This window comes from Cololabis saira, chromosome 14 (genome assembly GCF_033807715.1).
Source record: "Cololabis saira isolate AMF1-May2022 chromosome 14, fColSai1.1, whole genome shotgun sequence".
Taxonomy (NCBI): Eukaryota; Metazoa; Chordata; class Actinopteri; order Beloniformes; family Belonidae; genus Cololabis; species Cololabis saira.
Window position 1 is genome coordinate 33,875,070 of NC_084600.1, and position 24,753 is coordinate 33,899,822.

Here is a 24,753-nt window from a genome sequence, read left to right on the forward strand (position 1 = left end):
GCCCAACCTCATTTCTCGCATTTACACACACTGCACCTCTCTGTACATCACTGTGAGCTTAAATAAAATGTTCTATCAACAGCTTGAGTGGAGACATATGTAAATGTCTCAAAATTTAACGCTACTTGCAGAAAAATCAAGAGAGGTGAAATTTCAGATATGACCTTTAAAATCCGATTTGAATGTCACACTAGTATTTAACTCCCAGAGTTATTTTATTTCCCGGGCAGACAAACATTTCTACATGCTTCACTTCAAGCAGATAAATGGTTGCAAAGCTCTTCCTTGATACAGAAATTACACAGATATTGATTACCAGACTGTTTTACGGTTAATATCTGTCCAAATATGAAGTTGCGTTAAGCTTTTGATTAAACAGAATAGTTAAGTCATCCTGTAAATGAAGATGCTTTTATCCGATCTTTCAAGCCTCATGATTACTTATTTCTTTTTATGATTTTAAAACTTGCATCTCTAAGCTCTCCAACAGCCTGCATGAGGGTTTCACAAGCTTTAGTGTGTGTAGAGTGCAGATGCATTTCTCAGCTGTCGTCACTATTTCTGCCTGGCGTCCACACTGCTCCAGTGAACTCCACCCAGTGAAAATGGAAAACATTTGATCATCAGCAGTTTCTTACTTCAAAAAATGTTTAATCCTTTTAAAATCACGACATAACTGCACACATTTGCGTCATAAATTGCTCCTCAGGGCTACTATGCATCCATCTCTGACTCAAACCGGTACCACATGACCACGGAAGGAAACTTTTGATGCTTCATATTCAACATGGGCTAACACTAATCGTTTTACTAAAACTGTACGAAGCTAGACATGGTGTCTTTGATATTTAATAGTGCCAATGTTTTACTTTTATGGTCAGCCTGATCAAGTTTACTTAGTTACAGAGAGTCAGCCATTTGGTTCACTGTATTCAGTTAATCTACTTTGCAGTGACACAAACATTTCTTCACATCCTGATTAAAGCTCAAATCTGAAACAAACAATCTGATTCAACAAATACCTTTGAAGGTAGACAGCATATAAATAATACTGTTGAGATGAATACTGGAGAAGTGTGAGCCAGATTACCCAGAGATCCATTCAGACTCATCACCCTGAATGCTGCGAGCTACAATGACGCAGTGCCAGTCTACAAAGATGCTTTTATTCTTATTATCGACTCTTTATAATCATTTTACAAAAACAATTTGACAGTACAGTGGTAAATATTTTGGCACTGCAGAACAAGATTTATTTTATTGTTGATAACAAGTGAAGAAAGTAAACCACTAATCTCCAAAGTGCCAGCGAAAGATGACACATTCTTCAAACAAGTTTAATTTAGCAGAAGAGGTTGTTGGTGAGAGAAAGAGAAATGAGTGTGATGTACAGGCAGGCATCCAAGGAGAATCAAACCAGCATCAGCCTGAGGACTATGACAAGTCAATAAATACCATTAAGAAAGACCATCTTGGAAAAAAACAAAACAACCATCAAACATTTTAAATACAGGCTCCTCAGATCCCGACTCAACAATCTGCAGCCGTCTAAAGGTTGAGGTGAGGTCGAGAGGAAGGGAAGGATTCTAGGATAGTTTCTCTTCACTTTTTTATAAGTGAAATTAAAACCAACATTTGACTCATGGAAGATTTTGTCCATCCATAGCACCTCCATAAAAGTCTTCAACTTTTCTTGCTTTGCCAGCAAAAAAAAAAATCAATTCAATTCAGTTTTGCGTCTGTTACAAAACGAGATGTCTCTAGACGCTTTCCCAGACCCAGAGCATGACTCCAGAGGAATCAGCATCAGAAGTTTGCAAAAGGCACATTTGAACTGGACCGATGTCTTCTGGAAACAAATCAGAGGGAGCAGTTAGGTTAATACGTCCTCTCTGGACACCTATCCAATTACAGGCATGACGGTGGGTCAGTCATGCTGTGGATCTTCATTGCAACCAGTGACACTAGGAGCATTTCATTAAGAGAGAGAAGAATAGATCAAATTAAATACCATAGCTTTCTGTAAGCAGACATCACTCTGTTTGTCAAAAGCTAAAAACAAAGAGCGGGATATGTGGCGCCCGATCATGAACCTAATCACAAGGCGTTCTAAAATCCACAAAACATGATCCAAAAATCCTCAGAAAATATCAAAAGCATCATGAAGGCCTAAGAATTTAGCAGAACTTGAAGGTTTTTTAATGAGGAATGGGTAGAAATCCCCCAAAGCAGGAGTAGAAAGCTTCTTAGCTGCTACAGCGTTTAAAAGCCATGCTTCTCGCCGAAGGGGGTGTAACCGAGTACCGGCCCTGCAGGGTGCCCACACATTTCCCCTTTTTCATGTTTCAAATTTGCGAATAATAAACTTGAAATATTAATCGTGATTAAAATATCAGAGAAATATCATCTCTCATCTCAAATCATCATTCATTTTAAGACAGTTGGAAGTCTTATCATCTTTTACTATTTTAACCGTTGAATTTTTGTTCTATAATGTGAAATGTGAGTTTCATGTCAAAATGCCAACAATATTACCCCCAGTAACTTTCAAGATTACTTTCATCCCTCGAGTCAGCCACCTCAAAGTAAAAACCTCATTCAGCTTCTCCCATTGATTCTTTATGGAGCTGCACATGTGACATGCAAATTAAAGGATGTCGCAAACACTATTTATTTACTTTTCTACTGTTGCTGCCTGGAGCTGACTTCAGCCAAATGTTCACTGTCACAGTGTTCTGCCTGTGGCATTTGAATGAATTATTTTTAAACCCTAAGTACAGAACTTTAGCCCCCAAGATTATCTGTGACAATAGACAGATCTCAAAGTGAAGACAGTCTGGATGGATGACTCGCGTTCCTCTTTGATCCTTAAAACCATAATCTGTGTGACACAAAGTTTATGAATTTCTACACAGTAAGAACGACTTATCTTCAGATTTTTCTGTGACATGCCAGCTTTGGTAAATCTTTTAATAGCGCTGTACCATAAAAGGCAACAGTCACTGTCTTCTTTAAATTTTAAAAAGGAGACACTATTTGCCATAATTTATGATAACGAAGAGCTGACAAAGATCAGTCTTGCCAGATACTCTGGCATTTAAAAAAAAACTGCATTTAAATTACTGATAAATATTAAACTTCTTCAATATCACAATATTTCAGCATTTTTGTTTCAGAACTAAAACCTTTTGAAAATGTTAAATGATAAGAAGCTGAAGAATTTGACGACTGAATCCTCCTGTTGCAGTTTGCAGCCAACACTGACTCTAAATGTCATGCGCTGCACTGGTCGAACAGCAGCCACGCAGACTTTATCAATGTCTGGGAGGAGTTTGATTAACACCACTTTTTGATGACCATTTCCTTGAACCAGATAATACGAACAATAATTTACTTTCCTCACCATGAAAATGTCGACTCTCTCCACAGATTCAGGCCTCGCTTGGAGAGAAGCTCAGTAAACATCTTTTTTTCCCTATTGTTTGACAAGTTTAATATAAATGTTACAGCCAAATGTCATTTAATCCACTTTATAGTTTGACCTCAGGGCCACCGCTGCTCCTGGTGGGGTGATGAATGCAAAATGCAGTTGACTTCTGTCCTGAATGAGCAGAGAGCTGTTTTGCATTTGAATTACATTCAAATTGCACTTGACATCTGTTTTTTTTTTTTCTTCAGTTTCTGTTTTCTTGCACTCTTATAAACAAATTGAGACAAGTATTAGACAGTAAATACTCCCCACAGAAAAAAACTCCCCTCAAAGTCTTCAGAGTGAGGTTTATATCCAACATTTCTCCCTCGTTCATGTGTGTTTTTCTCCGTCTTAAGAATTAATCTGCTGCCGACACAGTTTGATACACCTATGATGCCGTGTTAATCAGGCCTTATCAGCTTGAGACCCACCTTTTCCAGCTCATCACTGACCAGCCGGCCATCCTGGTTCACATCCAGGTATTTAAACATGGTATCCACCAGCGCTCGCTTCTCCTCCATGTCTCTCTGCTGGTTCTCTTCTCTGGTCTTCGACACTTTTGGCTGCATATCCAGCAGCATGTTCTTTAGCCTGTTGTACTCTGACATGGTACACGCGCTGCCTGCAAGGGTAAACACAGAGATATGGATTAAAACGACATTTGATTAATCTCAATTGGGGAAGCCTTTGCACTGTGGCTGTAAATGTGTTTAGGTGACGGCTTTCTAGCATGCGGACTGTGAATATTTACAAGTCATTCTTGAATCTACCGGAAAACAAAAATGTAAATATTGTCACCCTCTGAAGCTTAATGACCTGGTTAGTCTGAGACTGAAGCTCACAGTTTAAAACGACACTGCGTGTCTAGTTCGTGATTCTCTGCAAGGTTCTGATGAGAATGTGCAGAGTAAATGAGAGACCACGAATTAATTAGATGAGGCACTTAACGTTTTCCATACACTTAACAATCAAAAAATTATGCAAAACACATTTGTCACACGCTGTGAAGGACAAACAAATTAATTATCGTGGATAGAAAGAAAGCAAATTAGCACCAGAAACAGACTGCATGAAGATGTTTTTCATGTTCTGTCCTAGTGTCCCCGCTCTGGTTTTGTACCACATGTACCACACCTGGTGGGAGCATTGGAGATGCTGATGGGAGGATGAGAGGAGCACAGCATACAACCACGTCAGAAGCATTGAGATCAGACAACAAATATGAAAACAACTAAAATCCTGACATGAATAAATCACTATGTGATATCCCTCCAGATCACTGACGAGCAGGAGACCGCCATCTGAGGCCACATGACAACATATCTCATTGCCAAACATCCTCTGACATCTCAAAAACCATGAGTGAGAACAATATTACTCTTTCTGGCCCAGCATCCATGAATCTATCCAGCCACTGCATGCATATGTTTGCATGCAAAGTGTCTTTTCATGTCAGGAAACACTCCGGTTCATGGGGATTAAGGCCCCGTTTACACGTAGCCGGGTATTTACAAAAACGGAGGCGTTTTCATGCGTTTTGGCCGTCCGTTTACACGGAAACGGAGGTCAAAGTCACCAAAAACGATCATTTCTGAAAACTCCGGCCAAAGTGGAGATTTTCAAAAACTCCGTTTTCCCGTTTGCGTCTAAACAGAGGAAAACGGAGATTTAAGCTTCAGAACGTCACATTATGCACCAGAAACTCACCAGCGTCATGTGTGCGACCTGTGTTTACAATTAGTTTGGCCACCGTCAATATTTTCTTGTATTTTACCTGTTTAATATTCTAAAGTCACACTTAAAAGTAACTCCCCCCCCCCCCCCGTCCAGCCTCCTGCTCATTCAAGCCTGTGAGCGCGTCAGCCAGCAGCATGAAGCCTGAATTATGGTTCCGCGTTAAATCGACGGCGTAGGGTACGCGGCGACGCGCAAGGTACGTGCGCGTCGCCGCGTACCCTACGCCGTAGGCTCTGCGTTAATGTAACGCGGAACCATAAATCAGCCCTTAACTGGAAGTTACACACGTGTCATTTGTTGATGTTTTTCCAGGATTCTGATTGGCTTGCATGACGTTAAGAGCGTTTTCATGCGGGTCCGTGTAAACGAGGATTTTTTTGAAAACGTAGAGGGGAAAATATCCGTTTTTGTAAATACCCGGCTACGTGTAAACGTGGCCTAAGTCTTCATCAACCTAAGAGACTACATACTCTACTTTAATCTCAAGCGCTTGACCTGAGCTGGCTACAGCACAGAGGCCTCAGTGTGCACCCAGATCTCACTGGAGAGATTATATCTTCTGAATAATTGGGGGAAGATATCTGCGTGGGCTGTAATTGCAATAACTATTAGGTAGAAAAGCATTATACATGAAAGGCCAAGTCTTTGAGGAAGAAGAATTTGCAGAGGATCTCTGCTTGATCAACAAAACACATGATACAATCTTTGAAATGTTTAAAAACAATATTCCTCAAAGAAAAATGATAAAGGATTTGGATATTTCTCCTCCTACAGTGCATAATATCATCAAACAAGTATCTCAGGGTGTAACAGATGAGGGTGAGAGCCTACGATTGACACCCACCATCTCCAGCTGCAGAGAGGGCTGCATCATGAACAACCTTCTGTAAAAAGTTGATAGTAACACAAAGAAAAGGGGCCACTACAAAGAAACCACATTCACAAACATCACACAAGACTTTGCAGTGCAAAAGCAGAAAAAAGAGAAATCAGTTGAGGCGGTATTGATTTTGAAAATGTGTATTGCAGTCACACGAATCAGTATTCCAGATCGGTTTTGGAACAAATGGGCCTCGTGTACTCTGGACCAAGAAGAACACCACAAGACCGATTTCTTCTGTAAGTGTAAAGCTGCAAGAACTTTACTGTCCCAACATATTTTAGAGTGTATTGCAGGCCTGAAATGCAAAAAAAGAAAGAAAATCGATGTATATTGACAAATGAAATGAAGTTGATGTGAAAATATATCTTGGGTTCGTATTATTTGAGAAAATATAAGAGTTGATTGTGAGAATCAATGTGTGCACCTCTATTTTTCCATAAAAGTTAAAAGCAGCTCTGCTTGCTAGTTCAAAATAAAGAAAATAATGTTAAATATTTCTCCTCTAGCTGTTTTGAGCTCGTACTAAAGCATGGAGAACTCAGTGGAAGATTACAAACCATCAGGAGATAAAACAGCTTGTTTCAAAGTACAGACAACTATTCTTATGTAATTCTAAAAATAACAATTAGTTAAAATTATAAGATTCATACATATGTGATCCAGGCATGTTTCAAGATGTAAGTTTAAAGGTCCATCTTAATAGAAATTCACATATTTTCTGTATTTTGTTTGTATTAAATAATAGCATGCCTAACTTTTTCAACATTTTACCTCTGTGAAGGTTTTTGTTTAAATTGTGAAATAGTAACAAGAAGACTTGAAAAGAAAAAGAAGCAATGCTAAAATAAAAAAATAATAACACTGTAGTTACTATATATTCAAGTAAAGCTAAATTAATTTACATCTAAATCCCCCTTATATATGTAATTCATCACTTCTATCGCTACTGTTGGGTAGACGCATTGATACCAACATTATTCTGTTGTTTTCTAACCCTTTGAAAAACGTTTTCGGAGGCGGAAGGCTCCAAACATATGGGTGCATCCGGATGCTGATCAGACCTGCTTTGACGTTTAGGTTCAAAGCACTGTACCTCTGAATTCAAAAGAAAAAAAAATCTATCAAATCATTTCTAAAGATGAATAACATTAGTTTTTAAAATTGTACATAAAAATGCATGAGTTCAACTTTTAATGCACAATAAATTATTCCCAAAGAACAGCTGGCTGTAGCACACATCAAACAAAAATGAATTAAATGATTATTGGAGGCTATTTTGAGCTAGGGAATAAAAAGTTTACTGCTCGCCAATACATCATAAAAGATTAAAATGAAATTTAAAGGATGCCAGAGGAATGTTTTTGTGCCATACCTACTTTGATGAATCGCATACAGAAACAACTCATAGTGCATATAAAATTACAAGACTGGAACTTGTGTTTTCAAGGACCTCTAATTTGTAGTACTCAGATCTGGTTATCAAGTGCATCCATCAAGGTGTTTTGCTTAATGGTGGAGGTCAATTCAGAAAAAAGCAAGTCACAAAAAGGAAGTAAATCGGTCCAATAAATCTCAGTTACATTCTATTTATTGTTTTAGAGGACTGCGTGAGGTGAGACAGATACTCCGTCACACTCAATAGATATACAAAGCTAAAACAAACACTTCCTCAACACCGGTAATTAGGGCTGGGCGATATGGACCAAAAGTCATATCTCGATATTTTCTAGCTAAATGGCGATACTCGATATATATCTCGATATTTTTTCTGTGCCATAATTGGGGTTTCCCCCAAAGCATTATAGCATAGCATCTTTGTTAGCTTCATTTTTTTCTGAGGCAAACCCTTAAAAAAACAGTCAGTTTTAATACAAAGCCTCGTGCCAAATGTCACACAGGTACCTTTGTTAACAGAGGTCTGCACAATATCAACATGTATAAAACAAATGAAATAAAAATAAACTGCCTGCATATATAGAATAAAATGCTTCTTGAATAAAATAAAACAAATATCCCTTTCCTGCATAACAATTAAATTAAAATACACTGTAATTAATACAATGTAGACAGTAACAGGCAGACTTTTCCACTGAGGTTGACAGTTGTGCAAATAACAAAACATTTGTGCAAATCTCAAATAAAACATTCAAGTCCATTTGTCACAAAATAAGCTATATCAAAATCATAAAAAAAAAAAAAAAAAAAAAATTTTTTTTTTTTTTTTTTTTTCAAAAATCGATATAAACGATATTGTCTCGTACCATATCGCGTTGGAAAATATATCGATATATATTAAAATCTCGATATATCGCCCAGCCCTACCGGTAATCAAATATTGAGAAATCCCCAGCTCCCTCTTCACCGGTCTGATACCCAAGCTTTGACATGTCAAAAGCAAGCAACTTTGGCAAAGAAGTAATTTTTCAATTTCAAAACAACATAAACACTCATGTTGCAAAAATAGTGGTTTGGCAAATAATTACAGTGATGGCCTAAAGACCATCATGTGAAGGTCATACACCTGGACAGTACAATGAATCATGCTTGCTCTCTTTGTGTTATGTATACAACATGTCCCAATTCAGTTTTCCTTCATTTTGCTGGAGCACAATCTGCAGCTGTGGCAGAGAAAAATCTGTCTGTATTACAGTGCATCCACCCCTGACTCTGCTTTATTATTCCAGAGGGACTAGGACTCTCTTTACTGCCCGTTTGAAATGTTAGCTGCTTAAGTGAGTGATCCGAAGCTGCTCGCACCATGGACGCCCAATGTCCCGGAGACAAAGCTGCTCTGCACTGTTCAAAACATCCTCAAAAGCTCTTATATCATAAATGTCAGGCAGGGAGAAACAAACAGAAAGACAGCGAGCCGGAGAAGAAATGCTGTCATGTGTAAGGGAAAGGACGGTACCAGAAGAAGAAAAGTCATAGTTATTTAAGAAGAAGCGAGATCATGGAAGCCCTGAAAGGAAAGATTTAAAAAAAAAAAAAATGAGAATGCATCTCTGGATGAAAGCCCTACAAGTTCCTTTGTAACATAGGTGAAAATGCAGATAATAAAATCCAAGCAGCAAGTTATGGTACATTAATCATGATAATGATGTACATTTAAAAAATGTTGATTGTTCATGAAAAACATGAAGAAGGTGTGCAGTGGGTTTTTGAGGCTCTATTTTTTTTAAATGAAGCATTTTGTAGAAGTTAGAAGTACGATCTTCAAATCTTTCCTCAACACTTACATTTAAAAGAAGCCTTTTTTGAGCTTTTAATGAGGCCTTGCTTCTGCTTCTTATTTTAAGAAAAGAGAGAGATTATTTGGCCCATAAAGTTCATATGTTTTTGTTTCAAGGCATAATAAAACGTGTTCTTGAGTATGACTAAAACAAACAGAATTAAAGCTGCAAGCAGCGATGAACGGGCCCTCGCACCCTTGTGCACGTTCAGGCGTGCTGCAGTGGAAGCGCTTGTATGACTTGAATGTAGATTCTTCAGGCCTGGACATTTAGCGGATGACACCACCCACGACTCTCTATATCAAACCATTCAAAAGTTATGGCAGAAAGTAGGAACTATCAGATATAGACCAATCAGAAGAAGGGGCGGGGCTAATTTGCACCAATTAAGGAGAAGGAGTCAAAACCGAGTCAGATGACACCACCCACGACTCTGTATGTCATACCATTCAAAAGTTATGGCAGAAAATAGGATCTATCAAATATCGACCAATCAGAAGAAGGGGCGGGGCTAATTCATGCCAATGAAGGTAAAGTACTCAATACCGAGTCAGATGACACCACCTACGACTCTTTATGTCAAACCATTCAAAAGTTATAGCAGAAAAAAGGGAGTATCAAATATTGACCAATCAGAAGAAGGGGGCGGGGCTAATTTGGACTCAAAACCGAGTCAGATGACACCACCCACATGTCTTTATCACAACCTGTTCAAAAGTTATACCAGAGAATAGGGAATATCAAATATGGACCAATCAGATGAAGGGGGGGCGCACTTTTTGGCGTCAAGCGTCGCCACAGTAACGCTTTTGACTGAGAAAGGTAATGCCCGTCGTCGCAGGATCGAGACTCACATTTTGATGTATAACACACCTGGGTGCACGTTACAGTTCGGGCGAAGAAGCGGCCGAAGAAATGGCATAAATTGCGGCAAAATTACACGATTAATTCAAAATGGCCGACTTCCTGTTCGGTTTCGGCCATGACGCCAAGAGACTTTTCTTTAAGTTGCGACATGATACAGGTCTGTACTGATTTTCGTGCATGTACGTCAAACCGTATTGTGGGGCTTGAGGCACGAAGTTTTCTAGGGGCCGCTGTTGAGCCATTAGGCCACACCCATTAATGCAAACCATTTGATATCAAATTGTTCGCCAGGCCTGGTTTGCGATCAAAATTTGGTGATTTTTGGGCACGTTTAGGGGGGCAAAAAGGCCCTCATTTCGTCGGAAAAAGAAAAAGAAAAACGAGAACGAGAACCATTCCTACAGATACAATAGGGCCTTCGCACTGTAGTGCTTGGGCCCTAATAAAAAGAAACCCTCCCTTCAATGCCCTACAGCATGTAAACCTGCTCCATGTTAAATTTATGCCTGCCTGACCTCCTCTGGCTGAGATGATGGGATTATTTACTGCCACACAGCCTGTGTGCTGCTCAGATGCAATAGTGATGGACCTCCCTTCCAGATAATTATGGATATGATAGACACTCTTTACTCCTGAGGGCAACAAGGTCCGAGAGAGCGGAGCCAATCTTGGAAGGGTGACACAAGTCTCATGAGAGCCTCATACGGCATAAGCGAAGTTGGCAGCTGTTGAAATCGCCTTCTCCTGGGCTTTATCATTCATCCAGCATTTCTTCTGTGGCCATTGTGTTATAAAATACTCACCTTTTTCTCTATCTTTTAACCCTGATCTTAGTGCATCTTCTAAATGATAAACTTCTCGGGAAAAAAAAAAAACTTTTTGCATCCTGGCTGCTTTTTCTTTTTCTTTTTTGAAAGCACACCGGATGCCTCCGAAGTGCTTTTCATAAGAAGGTTTGCTCTGCATGGCTAGCTAGTTGGAGACCGTGGGGATGAAATAAAACTCCCTGAAACCCAACTGTCCTGACAGCAAGATCCAAGATATGAAGGAAGTTGCTTGAGGTAAGGAACTCTGGGTTTTTAAAGCCTTGAATAACCTTGAAATTGACCTAGTTTGCAGTATGGACAGAGAAAATTGACCAGGAGCTACAAATAGGTTTCCAAGAATCTGCTATTTTATTGATTTATTGTGCGGTTAGTCAGTCATTTTATAAATGAGACCCCTAAGAAAAACAATCAAATCATTACAGTCAGACAGCTGGGTCCAGGTCCAGCAGAGGGGAGTACTGTAGCTGCTGGTGGTCGTCAGACTACAGTAGTAGTACTGGCTGAAAACAGGAGCATTATGGAATGCCAAATCACCTAATTCAACTTCTGAAGCTGATAGTTGATGCGGTATGTCTGGGTACCCGATAGCTTTCAGATTCAGAATCAATACCTCAGGGATAATTTTGAGGTATGCAGAGCACATCAATGCAAGTGTCAAAAAAATGCAGAAGCATTTAGTCTAACAAATTAATTTTGCATGTTGCAGGCAGAATTCTGCTCTGGAAAGTGCTTACCAAATAAAGAAAAGTGAGACAAAATGCTAAACAGATGCTGTCTGAGCATCATCCATGGATGCTGAAAAGCAGGAGTGTGGGGAGCTGAAGGGAAGTTTCTTGTGAGCTGGGTCAACATCAGCAGTAGCGTGATAGAGAGGCAGTTACAAATATTAGAAAGTATCACTTTATTGTCACTGTAGCTTGTACGACAAAATTAAGTGTAAACTCACAGAACGCAAGATCAATTAAAGCTGCAAGCAGCGATGAACAGGCCCTCGCACCCTTGTTTACGTTCAGGCGTGCTGCAGTGGAAGCGCTTGTATGACTTGCATGTAGATGTCTTAAGGCCTGGACATTTAGCGGATGACACCAGCCACAACTCTCTATATCAAACCATTTAAAAGTTATGGCAGAAAGTAGGATCTATCAAATATCGACCAATCAGAAGAAGGGGCGGGGCTAATTTGCATCAATTATGTTCAAGGACTCAAAACCGAGTCCGATGACACCACCCACAAGTCTTTATGTAAAACCATTCAAAACTTATGGCAGAAAGTAGGAACTATCAAATATGGACCAATCAGATGAAGGGGGGGCGCGCTTTTCGGCGTCTATCGTCGCCACGGTAACGCTTTTGACTGAGAAAAGTAATGCGCATCGTCGCAGGATCGAGACGCACATTTTGATTCAATTCAATTCAATTTTATTTGTATATCGTCTAATACAACAAAAATTGTCTCTAGGCGCTTTCCAGAGACCCAGAACATGACCCTCGAGCAATTATTACATAAACAATGGCAGGTAAAAACTCCCCTAGTGGGAGAAAAGCCTTAAGCCAAACAGTGGCAAGGAAAAACTCCCCTGTAGGAGGGAAGAAACCTTGAGCAGGACCAGGTTTCTCACAGTTGCCCTGGAAGCCATCGCAACACCATCTAATCCCTTCCTAAAATGCTCTGGACCAAGAATGATAACCTCTGTTTTATCTGAATTTAATTTAAATAGAGCAGCGTATCATCAGCATAGCAATGAAAGTGTATGCTGTGATTCTGGATTATACTTCCCAATGGCTGCATGTATAAACTGAACAAGATTGGCCCTAGCACTGAACCCTACGGAACACCATAACAGACCCTCGACTGTTCTGAGGAAACCTCATGTACGTGAACAAACTGGAATCTGCCAGATAGATATGATTTAAACCAACGTAGAGCTGTCCCTTTAATCCCAACAACATGCTCTAACCTGTGCAGTAAGATGCCATGATCTACAGTGTCAAAAGCAGCACTGAGGTCCAGTAGAACCAGTATGGAAACTAATCCCTTATCTGAGGCCATAAGAAGGTCATTTGTGACTCGAACCAGTGCTGTCTCTGTGCTAAGATGCATTCTGAACGGATCATTTCTATACAAATAGTCACATAACTGGCTTGAAACTACCTTTTCCAGAATTTTAGATACAAATGGAAGGTTGGAAATTGGTCTATAATTAGCTAAGATGTCTGGGTCAAGAGAAGGTTTTTTAAGTAAAGGTTTAATTACTGCAACTTTGAAAATCTGTGGTACATATCCTACGTTTAGGGATAAATTGATCTGGTCCAGTATTGTTGTACCAATAAGAGAAAAAACATTTTTGAATAGTCGAGTCGGGATGGGGTCTAACATACATGTGGTTGATTTAGCTCTATTGACGAGTGAGGTCAGCTCAGGGAGGTCTATAGCATCGAAACAGTCTAGAGTCAAGTCAGAGCCTAAGGAAGTCGCTAAAGCTGAAGAAACGCCCACAACCGGCTTCTTCTCTAATTCTCATGATTTTACTGTTAAAGAACCTCATAAAGTCTTCACTACTGAGAGCTGCTTGAATGCACGGCTCCACAGAGTTGTGACTCTTTGTCAGCCTGGCTACAGTGATGAACAGAAAACGTGGGCTATTTTTGTTATTCTCTATCAACGATGAACAATAAGCTGTTCTGGCTTTGCGAATTGCTTTTTTATATACTATTAGAATATATTTCCATTCACGATAGGCGTCTACAGACTTCCAAGAGTACCACTACCTTTCCATTTTACACACATTTTGTTTCAACATGCGGATATCTGAATTATACCAGGGAGTTAAGCTCCTATGGTTAGAAACCCTCCTTTTAAAAGGAGCAACTTCATCTAAAGCTGAATGCAACAAATAAGCAGTGTTAATAGCAAGGAAATGAACATCTGCAGAGGTAGAACCCAGGTCACTGGCCTCTACTACTTCACTATTTTCCACTGTCGTAAGATGAACAATGGCCTCCCTAAATTTAGCAATAGCTTCATCAGACAAACATCTGCTAAAATAATACCTCCTATTTTGCACTTCAACATCGACAATATTAAATTCAAACGTTATTAAATAATAGTCGGATAAAAGGGAGTTTACAGGTGACACCAACAGACCATCAGTTTCAACACCGTAGGTGAGAACGAGATCGAGGGTATGATTAAAACAGTGCGTCGTTTTGTCCACTTTTTGTGAGATACCCATCGATTCTCGAAGAGAATTGAAAGCTAATTTAAGATTATCGCTTTCAACATCGATATGAATATTAAAGTCACCCACTATGATGAATTTATCTGTACTGATCAATAATCCAGATAGGAAATCTGAAAATTCAGACAGAAACTCTAGATAAGCACCAGCAGGGGGCCGGTACACTACCCACTAACAAATCTGGCTTCTCTGATTTCCAGCTCGGGAATTTCAGACTAAGCGTGAGGCTTTCAAATGTATTGTGTGTATTGTGTATTTTGATGTATAACACACCTGGGTGCACGTTACAGTTCGGGCGAAGAAGCGGCCGAAGAAATTGCATAAATTGCGGCAAAATTACACGATTAATTCAAAATGGCCGACTTCCTGTTTGGTTTCGGGCATGGCGCCAAGAGACTTTTCCTTAAGTTGCAACATGATACAGGTGTGTACCGATTTTCGTGCATGTACGTCAAACCGTATTGTGGGGCTTGAGGCACAAAGTTTTCTAGGGGGCGCTGTTGAGCCATTACGCCACGCCCATTAATGCAAACCATTTAATATCAAATTTTTTGCCAGCCCAGGCTTGCGTGCAAAATTTGGTGACTTTTGGGGCACGTTAAGGTGGGCAAAAAGGCCCTAATTTCGTCAGAAAAAGAAAAAGAAAAAAAAATTCCTACAGATACAATAGGGCCTTCGCACTGTAAGTGCTCGGGCCCTAATAAAACTGATCATCTATAACAGTACTCTTGAAAGCTGAGCTTAAAGAAAAAGAGCTGTCAAATTATGAAGATGTCACTGACATCACTTGAGGAGTCCACTGATAGGAACAGCTCACCAATGAGTGACAATCATGGTTTCAGTGATGGATGACATGAAATCTTTGCTCTCTGCAGTAATATCCTATATGGACTTGCTACTGATAGCCTGGGCGGTACTGTCATATCAGACCAGTTCAAAGTGATGATTTACAGTTCAAATTGAGCCCACATTTACCACTTAACATACAACCTTCACTGATTTAAAGAGATGCCCCTAGACTTCCTGAGAACAGACAAGCTGTCGGCCAGTTTCCCGCACCATCCATTCAGCAGAGTGGATCGGTGTGTCCTTGGGAAGCCTTATCAGAGCCTGTGCAGCTTGTCGGTGATGAAATGAGAAACCTTTTGCACCACCAAAGGTACTGGTACATTCGTGGAGGAGAAATAGAACACTGGCATTCAACACCTGCCTACATGTCCATCTACAAGCCTGTCATTTTTAAACCCCCTTCTCAAATTGCACATCAGGTCTATACATATCAGCCCTCCATACCCCCCCCCCCCCCCCCCCCCCCCCCCCCCGTCTTGTGATCAAACTCCATGTCATAAGAAGTCCTGCTTGACTGAAGTAAAGTATGACTTACATAGACTTGCCAAATGCATCGATTTCAACGCCTTTCGTGGTTTTAGAAACCATTTCCTTCAAGGATAAAGTCCCCATTGCAAATTCTACAATCATTGTTACTTTTTATCCTGCTTCAAGCATGGCCCATCCCGAGATTGTTTTGTGTTTTTGTGGCATTAATAAGGTGTCCGACAGACAATGTGCTGCTCCTTTACTGGCAGTTTTGCACTTTGTATGGACTGTACGTGCCAAAAATCTGTCCCAGCCACTTGTCCTCTAGACATTAGATGTTTTGCCCCTTTCAATGCGTTGTCTTCAAAATACACAACTCAATCATTCCTGATCAGCAAATATACCATTTTCACCATAGTTTATATCAGAAATGTTAAAATTCTTTTAATTTCAGCATTTGCATGATATTGGTCCTAAGGGACATCCGGTTAACTCTAGATTACAAAGGACTGTAAAATCATAGCCATTATCAAGGAAAAAAAAAAAATAAATATGCAGACTGCAGCTGCATCGTAGCAGCTCTGCAGGAGAGAGGTTGGCAGTGTGGATAAACATGCAGCCCTGAGTTTAGCAGGTCAGCAATTTACATGTAACACGCATACCGTGCAGTTTGTGCAGACCATGTAGTTTTTACTGTACTAGGGAAATTAGTGTTTTGTATAAATCAGAAACTACATTGTCTAGTTGTGTGGGTGAAGGTGTGATCACTGAACAAAGGTAGCTATGGCAAAGGTTTCAACATCTTTGTTTTTATGTTAATATACAGCTGCTGATGCATCACTGCATCATGGTTATTTAGTAACATTGTAATGAAATTGTGAAGAAAATTAAACTGAAGAACTGAAGAACATAACATGAAGAGCAACAACAGCACAATGATCTGATCCTTAATGGCACGGACTGATTATAAACACACCAGCAACTTAAGCCCTAGTGAAGCAGGCTTAGCCAAAGAAAATAATTACAAAGCCCCTGGTCCTTCTAATAGATTAAGACTGAGAACCAGCTCTGCCGTTGATTACATTTTTAGCAGCCTTCCTCCTCTCTCCCTTACACCTGCAGTGTAAGTTACAGTAATCTTCAGGCCTTTCATTGCTCTTACTGAGCCCTGCAAGCTGCTGCCTGATGATCCCATGAGTATACACATTTTAAATTGCCTGAATGATGGGACCGCAGGAAAAGGCTGCCTCTGGCTGAATGTGCCCCACTGACAACAGAGAGCCCCGGATAACTTATCACATTACACCTTCCAAAAACGCAATGACCTTGTGAAGACTTTTAGAGGATCCAGACAAAAGAAAGAGAGTGAAAAAGAGGATGATAGAATCTTGCTGAACAAACACACACTTCACTATTCTTATCAATTATTATTATTAGGGCCCGAGCACTGAAAGTGCGAGGACCCTATTGTATCTGTGATGTTTATTATTAGGGCCCGAGCACTGAAAGTGCGAGGACCCTATTGTATCTGTGATGTTTATTATTATTATTATTATTATTATTAGGGCCCGAGCACTGAAAGTGCGAGGACCCTATTGTATCTGTGATGTTTATTATTATTATTATTATTATTATTATTATTATTATTATTATTATTATTCTCGCCGTAAATAAATTGCCTTTTTGGAGGCCTTAAAATGCTCCAAAACTCACCAAATTTTGCACACGCTTCCAGAGTCGTGTAAAATTACGTATTTTATGGGCGACAGGCATGGGTCCACAAGAATGGGCTCTATAGCGCCACCTATTTTATGTTTTTGAAGAGCCCCATAATATGGTTTGACTTACAGCAATGTCCTTTATGTGTCTATTATATCAGACAAAGCCCTACAAAAAAGTCTCTTGGACCCATGCTCTAAGTTACACAGGAAGTCCGTCATTTTGAACAGAAAATGTCATTTTTCATGAATTATGGTCATTTCCAGGCCTCGTACTTTAACGAACTCCTCCTAGAGATTTTATCAGATTGGTTCACAACTTGGTTTGTACAATCTAGACACATGGCCGACGCTAAATTGCGAAGCTTTTAAGTTTCTGCCAGAGGGCTTGACCGTAGTGATCCACCGAAGTTTGAGGTCATTTTTAAGCCTCGCCATCAAACATCAATTGGCTGTAATTCAGCAATACATGATTTGATGTTGTTGAAAACGTATGTGCATGATTGTAGACTGAGCCTGAAGACATCTATGGTTGAATATTCAGGATCGGTTGTAGCGCCACCTGTTGGCACCAGGAATTGTCATGTCTTGTAGTATGCATCTGTGCTCCAAGCGAGATGAGTGTATTGATCTCAAAGTTGGTCAGATAATAGGTAAGACATTGACGATGACTGACAGAGAAAACTGTAAGTTCTTATCAAAGGGCGTCGCTGTCAGAGGTTGTCAAATTTCGGTGTCTCGCCATGAACATAAAAGTTGTTTTAACTTTCAAATATTTGGTCCAAATTGACCCAAAATCCGTACATTTAATCAGGCTTCCATTCTGAACAAGTGGATATGACAATCTTGGATGAACTCACTCACTTTTTTCAAAATATGAACTAATCTCCAAATAAATTATAATTTTGTCATGCAATGTCCAGTCAACTTCCAACTTTGCAAATATGTTATTTATTGTGATATAAAAACAATGTCGATTTGAGCAGTTTAGATCAAACAGGCGATTTGTAATGATTTTTTCTGGTTTGAATTGAAAACTGAGTTTTCATCCCTGTGAGAAGTGCAGCTCTCACACTGGTGAGGGAGGCGGGGCTGAGTTTTCCCTGCAGCGTTTTTTCTAAGTTAGAGAGTCGGGCCAGGCCAATCAGAGGCCACTTAGGCCAGCAGCTTGTGAGTAGGGCAAGATGATTGGTTTGTTCCGATTAACACCCGCCCCAACAGCCCGTATCAACCAGCGTGGAGGAAGGTGTGTGCGTCTGTGCGTGTGTGTATGTGTTTAGCAGAGAGGAGACGCGCTCGACATGAAGCTGAGCTCGTTCCAAAGATAAAGTAAGTTAACTTGAAATTAAAATAAGGATTTAGATTTTAAAGTGACTGATTTACAAGACACTTCATTATAATTATTATTTACTGATTTTGAAAGTTATTCTTGCAACAAATGGGATATATAATCAGTAGGACTACTCGAGTTGAGGGGGGGTGAGGGGGGATGGCCTCCCCCCTGAAATAAAAACGGTCCAAATCATCCCCCCAGTAAAACTGTCATCCCCTCTTTCCATCCCTTATGTCATTTCATCAATGAATGTGGTTTTACTGCTATTTCAACAGTCCGGACGCCGTCCTCCGCGGACCCAGGCACTTCTATTTTAACCAGCGCAGCGTTACTTTATGGCATTTGTTCAGCAGACCTTACAGACCAATTGCATACGAGTTAAGCCATCCCACGTGATGCTGCTCAGCCAATCAGATCTGTGTAAACAGCGTGACTGGGTCAATGACGTGACGCCTATATTTTCTGAAAAAAACTTTTTTTTTTCGATTCAAAAAAGGTTTAAATGGATATAAAAATATCATATATATGAACTACCTGTCCCACATATGGACTCACTTGAATTTTACAAAATATACTAGTTACTTGGGATTTTGTTTTAAGCGTCAAAATGTCATGTGGTGCGACCGTCCGACCAGGACTCTGGTTTTGAAAACTTTTTTTGAGATCACTAATGTATTTAAATCAATCTTCTGCTCAATCTGGCATGGCATCTGGCGCGACCATTAAAAAAACAACCATTTTTGTAAAATACTGAAAACTTGTACAAAAAAAAGATGTCAAGATGTTAAGGAAATTAATTTATTTTAATATGAATCATGGTTGTACCACATTACCCTTTTTAAGGCTAGTGCCAATTCATCTTGACAAAAAACTCAATTAGAACTTTTTTATATGAATTTATGTGTACACAATATTCTTAATGTTTGAACTACTGCAATAGATTTTTTATTTATTTATTATGATGTATTATGATGTTCTGGACCTCCGCTTAAGTACATTTTCTCTGACTGGACCTAAAGTTTTAGTTGAATACCCCTGATTTAGAGTCATCACCAGAAAAATAACACCAGAAAAATAACTTATTTGACAATTTTCACCTGTTTCAAGTAAATTTTAACTTGAAATAAGTAAAAAAAAATCTGCCAGTGGGACAAGATTTATCTTCTCATTATTAGCAAAAAAAATGTTGTGGGATAATACCAGATTCAAGTGACAAAGAAAAAGTACACATTAAAGGAACAATAATTGATCAATAATTGATCAACTTTTTTGATCAGATAGGCTGTAATATCATCATGGCCAGCAGAAGAAGTTTTAAGGTTCTTAATATCAAGTACCTCCAAAGGCTTTATTGGTTCAAAATGATTTAAAGAGGGATAACCTTGATTTATAGAGCTTGTTTTTCCTTATAGCGAATTTCCTAAGTTCTATATGGTTTGTTAAGGTTTTCAGAGCTTCTTTTATCTTTATAAATAAGATAAAGGTTGTGTTTAGAATTGCACTGTGTGGCACAAAGCTTTCATCCATCCAGTGTGCTGTTAAACTTAAAAGTAAAAACGTTTTACTACCTCCTCGAAACACTGACTTTGCAAGTATTGCAAGTTGCAGTCGCATGTGCTGGCTGAGGTAATGTGACAAAATTCTATATCGCAGATCCTTTAGCTCGCTCCATTTTGAAAAGTGTAGACTTCCGCACGGCGTGCTGACATTACGTGACTAGCGTGTGACAACACTCACAGAGCACACATAGAATTAGAATTGAATAGATCTGCTCCTATGGATTGGCCCATTGTTACCGATACCCGATCTAGAGTTGTTTTTAATATCGATCCCGAAACAAAAATACAAATATCGGATCGGTGCATCCCTAATAGTGATGTTTATTTTTCCATATGAAATTAAAATGTATTCTATTCATTTCTTTTATAATCTTTGGTGGGATTACAAGAGAGTATGCTGGATAGATTAACCTGGATAATGATTCAATTTTGGTTAACAATTTTTTTCAGAGGTTTTCAGAGCTTCCTTTATCTTCCTTTATCGGTACACACCTGTATCATGTAACAACTTAAAGAAAAGTCTCTTGGCGCCATGGCCGAAACCCAACAGGAAGTCGGCCATTTTGAACATTTTGAATTAATCGTGTAATTTTGGCGCAATTTATGCCATTTCTTCGGTCATTAATGCGGCCCGAACCGTAACGTGCACCCAGGTGTGTTATACATCAAAACGTGCGTCTCCATCCTCCGACACCACGCATTACTTTTCTCTTTCAAAAGTGTTACCGTGGCGACGCTAGACGGCAAAAAGCGCGCCCACCCTTCATCTGATTGGTTCAGACAGAAAAAACTTTGCGCCTCAAGCCCCATAATACGGTTTGACGTACATGAACGAAAATCGGTACACACCTGTATCATGTCGCAACTTAAAGAAAAGCCAGGCCTGTCGATACATTTGATATTTCATGGTTTGCATTAATGGGCGTTGCCTAACGGCTCAACAGCGCCCACTAGAATACTTTTCTCTGCCATAACTTTTGAAAGGTTTGACATAAAGAGTCGTGGGTGGTGTCATGGGACTAGGTATTGAGTCCTTGACCATAATTGGCGAAAATGAGCCCCGCCCCTTCTTCTGATTGGTTGTCCCTATTTCCTGCTATAACATTTGAATGTTTTGACATAGAGAGTCGTGGGTGGTGTCATGGGATTCTGTAATGAGTCCTTGAGCTTCTTTGACCTTAATTAGCCCTGCCCTTTCTTCTGATTGATTGTCCCGATTTTCTGCTATAACTTTTAAATGGTTTGACATAGAGAGTCGTGGGTGGTGTCATGGGATTCTGTAATGAGTCCTTGACCTTCATTGGCCTCAATTAGCCCCGCCCCTTCTTCTGATTGGTTGTCCCTTTTTTCTGCTATAACTTTTGTATGGTTTGACATAGGAAGTCGTGGGTGGTGTCATTTCTGATACTTATGGGGGGCGGTGGCCGTGAGTGCGAGGGCCCGTTCATCGCTGCTTGCAGCTTTAATTATTATTATTATTATTCTCGCCGTAAATAAATTGCCTTTTTGGAGGCCTTAAAATGCTCAAAAACTCACCAAATTTTGCACACGCTTCCAGAGTCGCGTAAAATTACGTATTTTATGGGCGACAGGCATGGGTCCACAAGAATGGGCTCTATAGCGCCACCTATTTTATGTTTTTCGACGAGCCCCATAATATGGTTTGACTTACAGCAATGACCTTTATGTGTCTATTATATCAGACAAAGCCCTACAAAAAAGTCTCTTGGACCCATGGTCTAAGTTACACAGGAAATCCGGCATTTTGAATAGAAAATGTCATTTTTGATGAATTCTGATCATTTCTAGGCCTCGTACTTTAACGAACTCCTCCTAGAGATTTTATCAGATTGGCTCACAACTTGGTTTGTACAATCTAGACACATGGCCGACGCTAAATTGCGAAGCTTTTAAGTTTTTAGCAGAGGGCTTGACCGTAGTGATTCGGCGAAGTTTGAGGTCATTTTTAAGCCTCGCCATCAAACATCAATTGGCTGTAATTCAGCAATACATGATTTGATGTGGTTGAAAACGTATGTGCATGATTTTAGGCTGAGCCTGAAGACATCTATGATGGAATATTCAGGATCGGTTGTAGCGCCACCTGTTGGCACCAGGAATTGTCATGTCTTCTAGTATGCATCTGTGCTCCAAGCGAGATGAGATTAATGATCTCAAAGTTGGTCAGATAATAGGTAAGACATTGACGATGACTGACAGAGAAAACTGTACGTTCTTATCGAAGGGCGTGGCCGTTAGAGGTGGTCAAATTTCTGTGTCTCGCCATGAACATAAAAGTTGTTGTAACTTAAACATACTTGGTCCAAATTGACCCAAAATCAATACATGTAATCAGGCTTCCATTCTGAACAAGTGGATATGACAATCTTGGATTGAAATCCATAGCGCCACCTTTTGGTCAGGTATACATTTTTCATCAAATTATGTGCTGTCATTGCTGTTTCATTCATCCAATCACAATGAAATCGACACATATTATTGTCATAAGCGTCCTTATTAACTGTGTTGAGTATCGTGGTCATAACTTGAAGGGAACTGCCATTTTACGTCACTCTGAATTTTTTGGTAAAATAATAATTTAAAATCATAGGCTTGGTCTTAAGACAATAAAATGTCAGATTTAGATACATTTCGACATGACTAAAAAATCATACGCTGGTACATATCGCTTTTGAAGAACTTTGTAACTCTCTTTTTCCAAAAATGTATTCATATACAATTAAATCATATTTTTGTCATGCCATGTCCAATTAACTTCGTAAACTTCGTAAAAATATTGTTTACTGTGATGTGAAAATATATTTTTGGCATTAAGGTGCGTAAAACGCACGATTGGTAATGAATATTTATTTAAATCCATTGGATTTAAAGCAAGCTGGCTCTGTGTGCCGGCCAGCTCCTGCAGCGGAGCGGAGGCCGAGGGGGAGGGAGGAGGGGGGGGGGAGCGGGGGGACGTTGCGTGCGCACCGTATTGACGTTCCTCACACGACATGAATCCTCCAGTGTTTTCACACGAGTCCCAACCTAATCTGTAAGTATTTTTTTATTGTGTGCATAATTGTAGAGTCGTCTTAAGACATCTATGGTGAAATATTCCTGTGGAATAGTTTTCACCGATGTATTTCGGCGGCGCATGTCTGTAATGCAGCTCGATTTTTTTCATGTCTTCTACCGAGACAGAGACCACTTAAATAAAACCACACTGATTTTGAGTCAAACCCGTCTTTTTACATTCAAGTTTTATACAGAAAATAATTACAGTGCATGTATTACACCTTATTTCACAGCAGCTTTGCAATTTTATTATATTATTATCGGCCCTCAGCCGAGATCTGGTCGGGACCGCGCCGCGCCGCGGAGGAGGTGCATTCAGGGACCGGTCGGAATTCTAAAAAGCCGATTATCCTCCTGGTGCGTTCAGGGACAACTGGAATTTACTGTATTTGGCGAGAATTTACCGTTGCTTCATTTGCTTAAAAATTATTTAAAGGTGACCTATTATGGCATTTAATGTATATTTTAAACAGGCATTGAATGTCTTAAAAACAAGCTTTTGAAGGTTTTTTCTACATAAATGAGAAATTCAGCCTCTGGGCCATGTCTTTATTTTTACCGTTTCTAACCTTCTCTATGAGGGATTCTGAGGGGAGGGGGGGCTATGTTAATGAGGCTCTGTGCTGATTGGCTGCCTGAATGACGTGTAGCAGGGGAGCTTTAAGCCTGAATCACAATTGTGGGTCAATGATGTATAAGGCCTTTGAGAGGCCTATTTTTAAAATACTTAAAATAAAGATGTATTTGGCCATTTTCCAAACATTTGGAATGTAGTGTGCATATATGTGAAAACTTAAAACAAAGGTATTTTAGTGTTTTTAAACCTACATTAATAGGGCAACGACCTTAAAAAAGTAATTGGGGGCGACCGTTATTTATCTCAAAATTAATAGATTTCCTTAACAAAATGTATATTTTAATAAGTATCAGTAATTAAATTAACTTTTCAAGAAAGATAGACTCATGTGTCCTTTCATTTTTGAAAACCATTTTGAAATACATTTTATCTATAATGGAAGTGTCACCCTCATAAAGCCATTTATGCATACTATACCAATGATTTATATTTGAACCAAAACTCATAGACATTAAATTTTGAATTTGCGGATTTCCTAAGTTCTATAGTAAACCATGGTTTGTTAAGGTTTTCAGAGCTTCCTTTATCGGTACACACCTGTATCATAGCACAACTTAAAGAAAAGTCTCCTGGCGCCATGGCCGAAACCCAACAGGAAGTCGGCCAGTTTGAATTAATCATGTAATATTGGCGCAATTTATGCCAGTCCTTCAGCCGCTTCTTCGCCAGAACCGTAACGTGCACCCAGGTGTGTTATACATGAAAATGTGCGTCTCCATCCTGCAATAACGTGCATAACTTTTCTCAGTCAAAAGCGTTACCGTGGCGATGATAGACGCCAAAAAGCGCGCCCCCAATTCATCTGATTGGTCCATACAGATAAAACTTTGTGCCTCAAGCCCCACAATACGGTTTG

The 24,753-nt window shown here is 39.6% G+C and overlaps 1 protein-coding gene across 1 annotated transcript in view; it reads right to left on the minus strand.

Annotated features, from left to right (window-relative positions):
- Positions 1-24,753, minus strand: part of fstl4 (follistatin-like 4) — a 242,900-nt gene that overhangs the window by 75,179 nt on the left and 142,968 nt on the right. Inside the window, exon 5 of the mRNA XM_061740511.1 lies at positions 3,904-4,094. Within this exon, the coding sequence (XP_061596495.1) occupies positions 3,904-4,094 (191 nt within the window). The remainder of the gene's footprint in view (positions 1-3,903; positions 4,095-24,753) is intronic.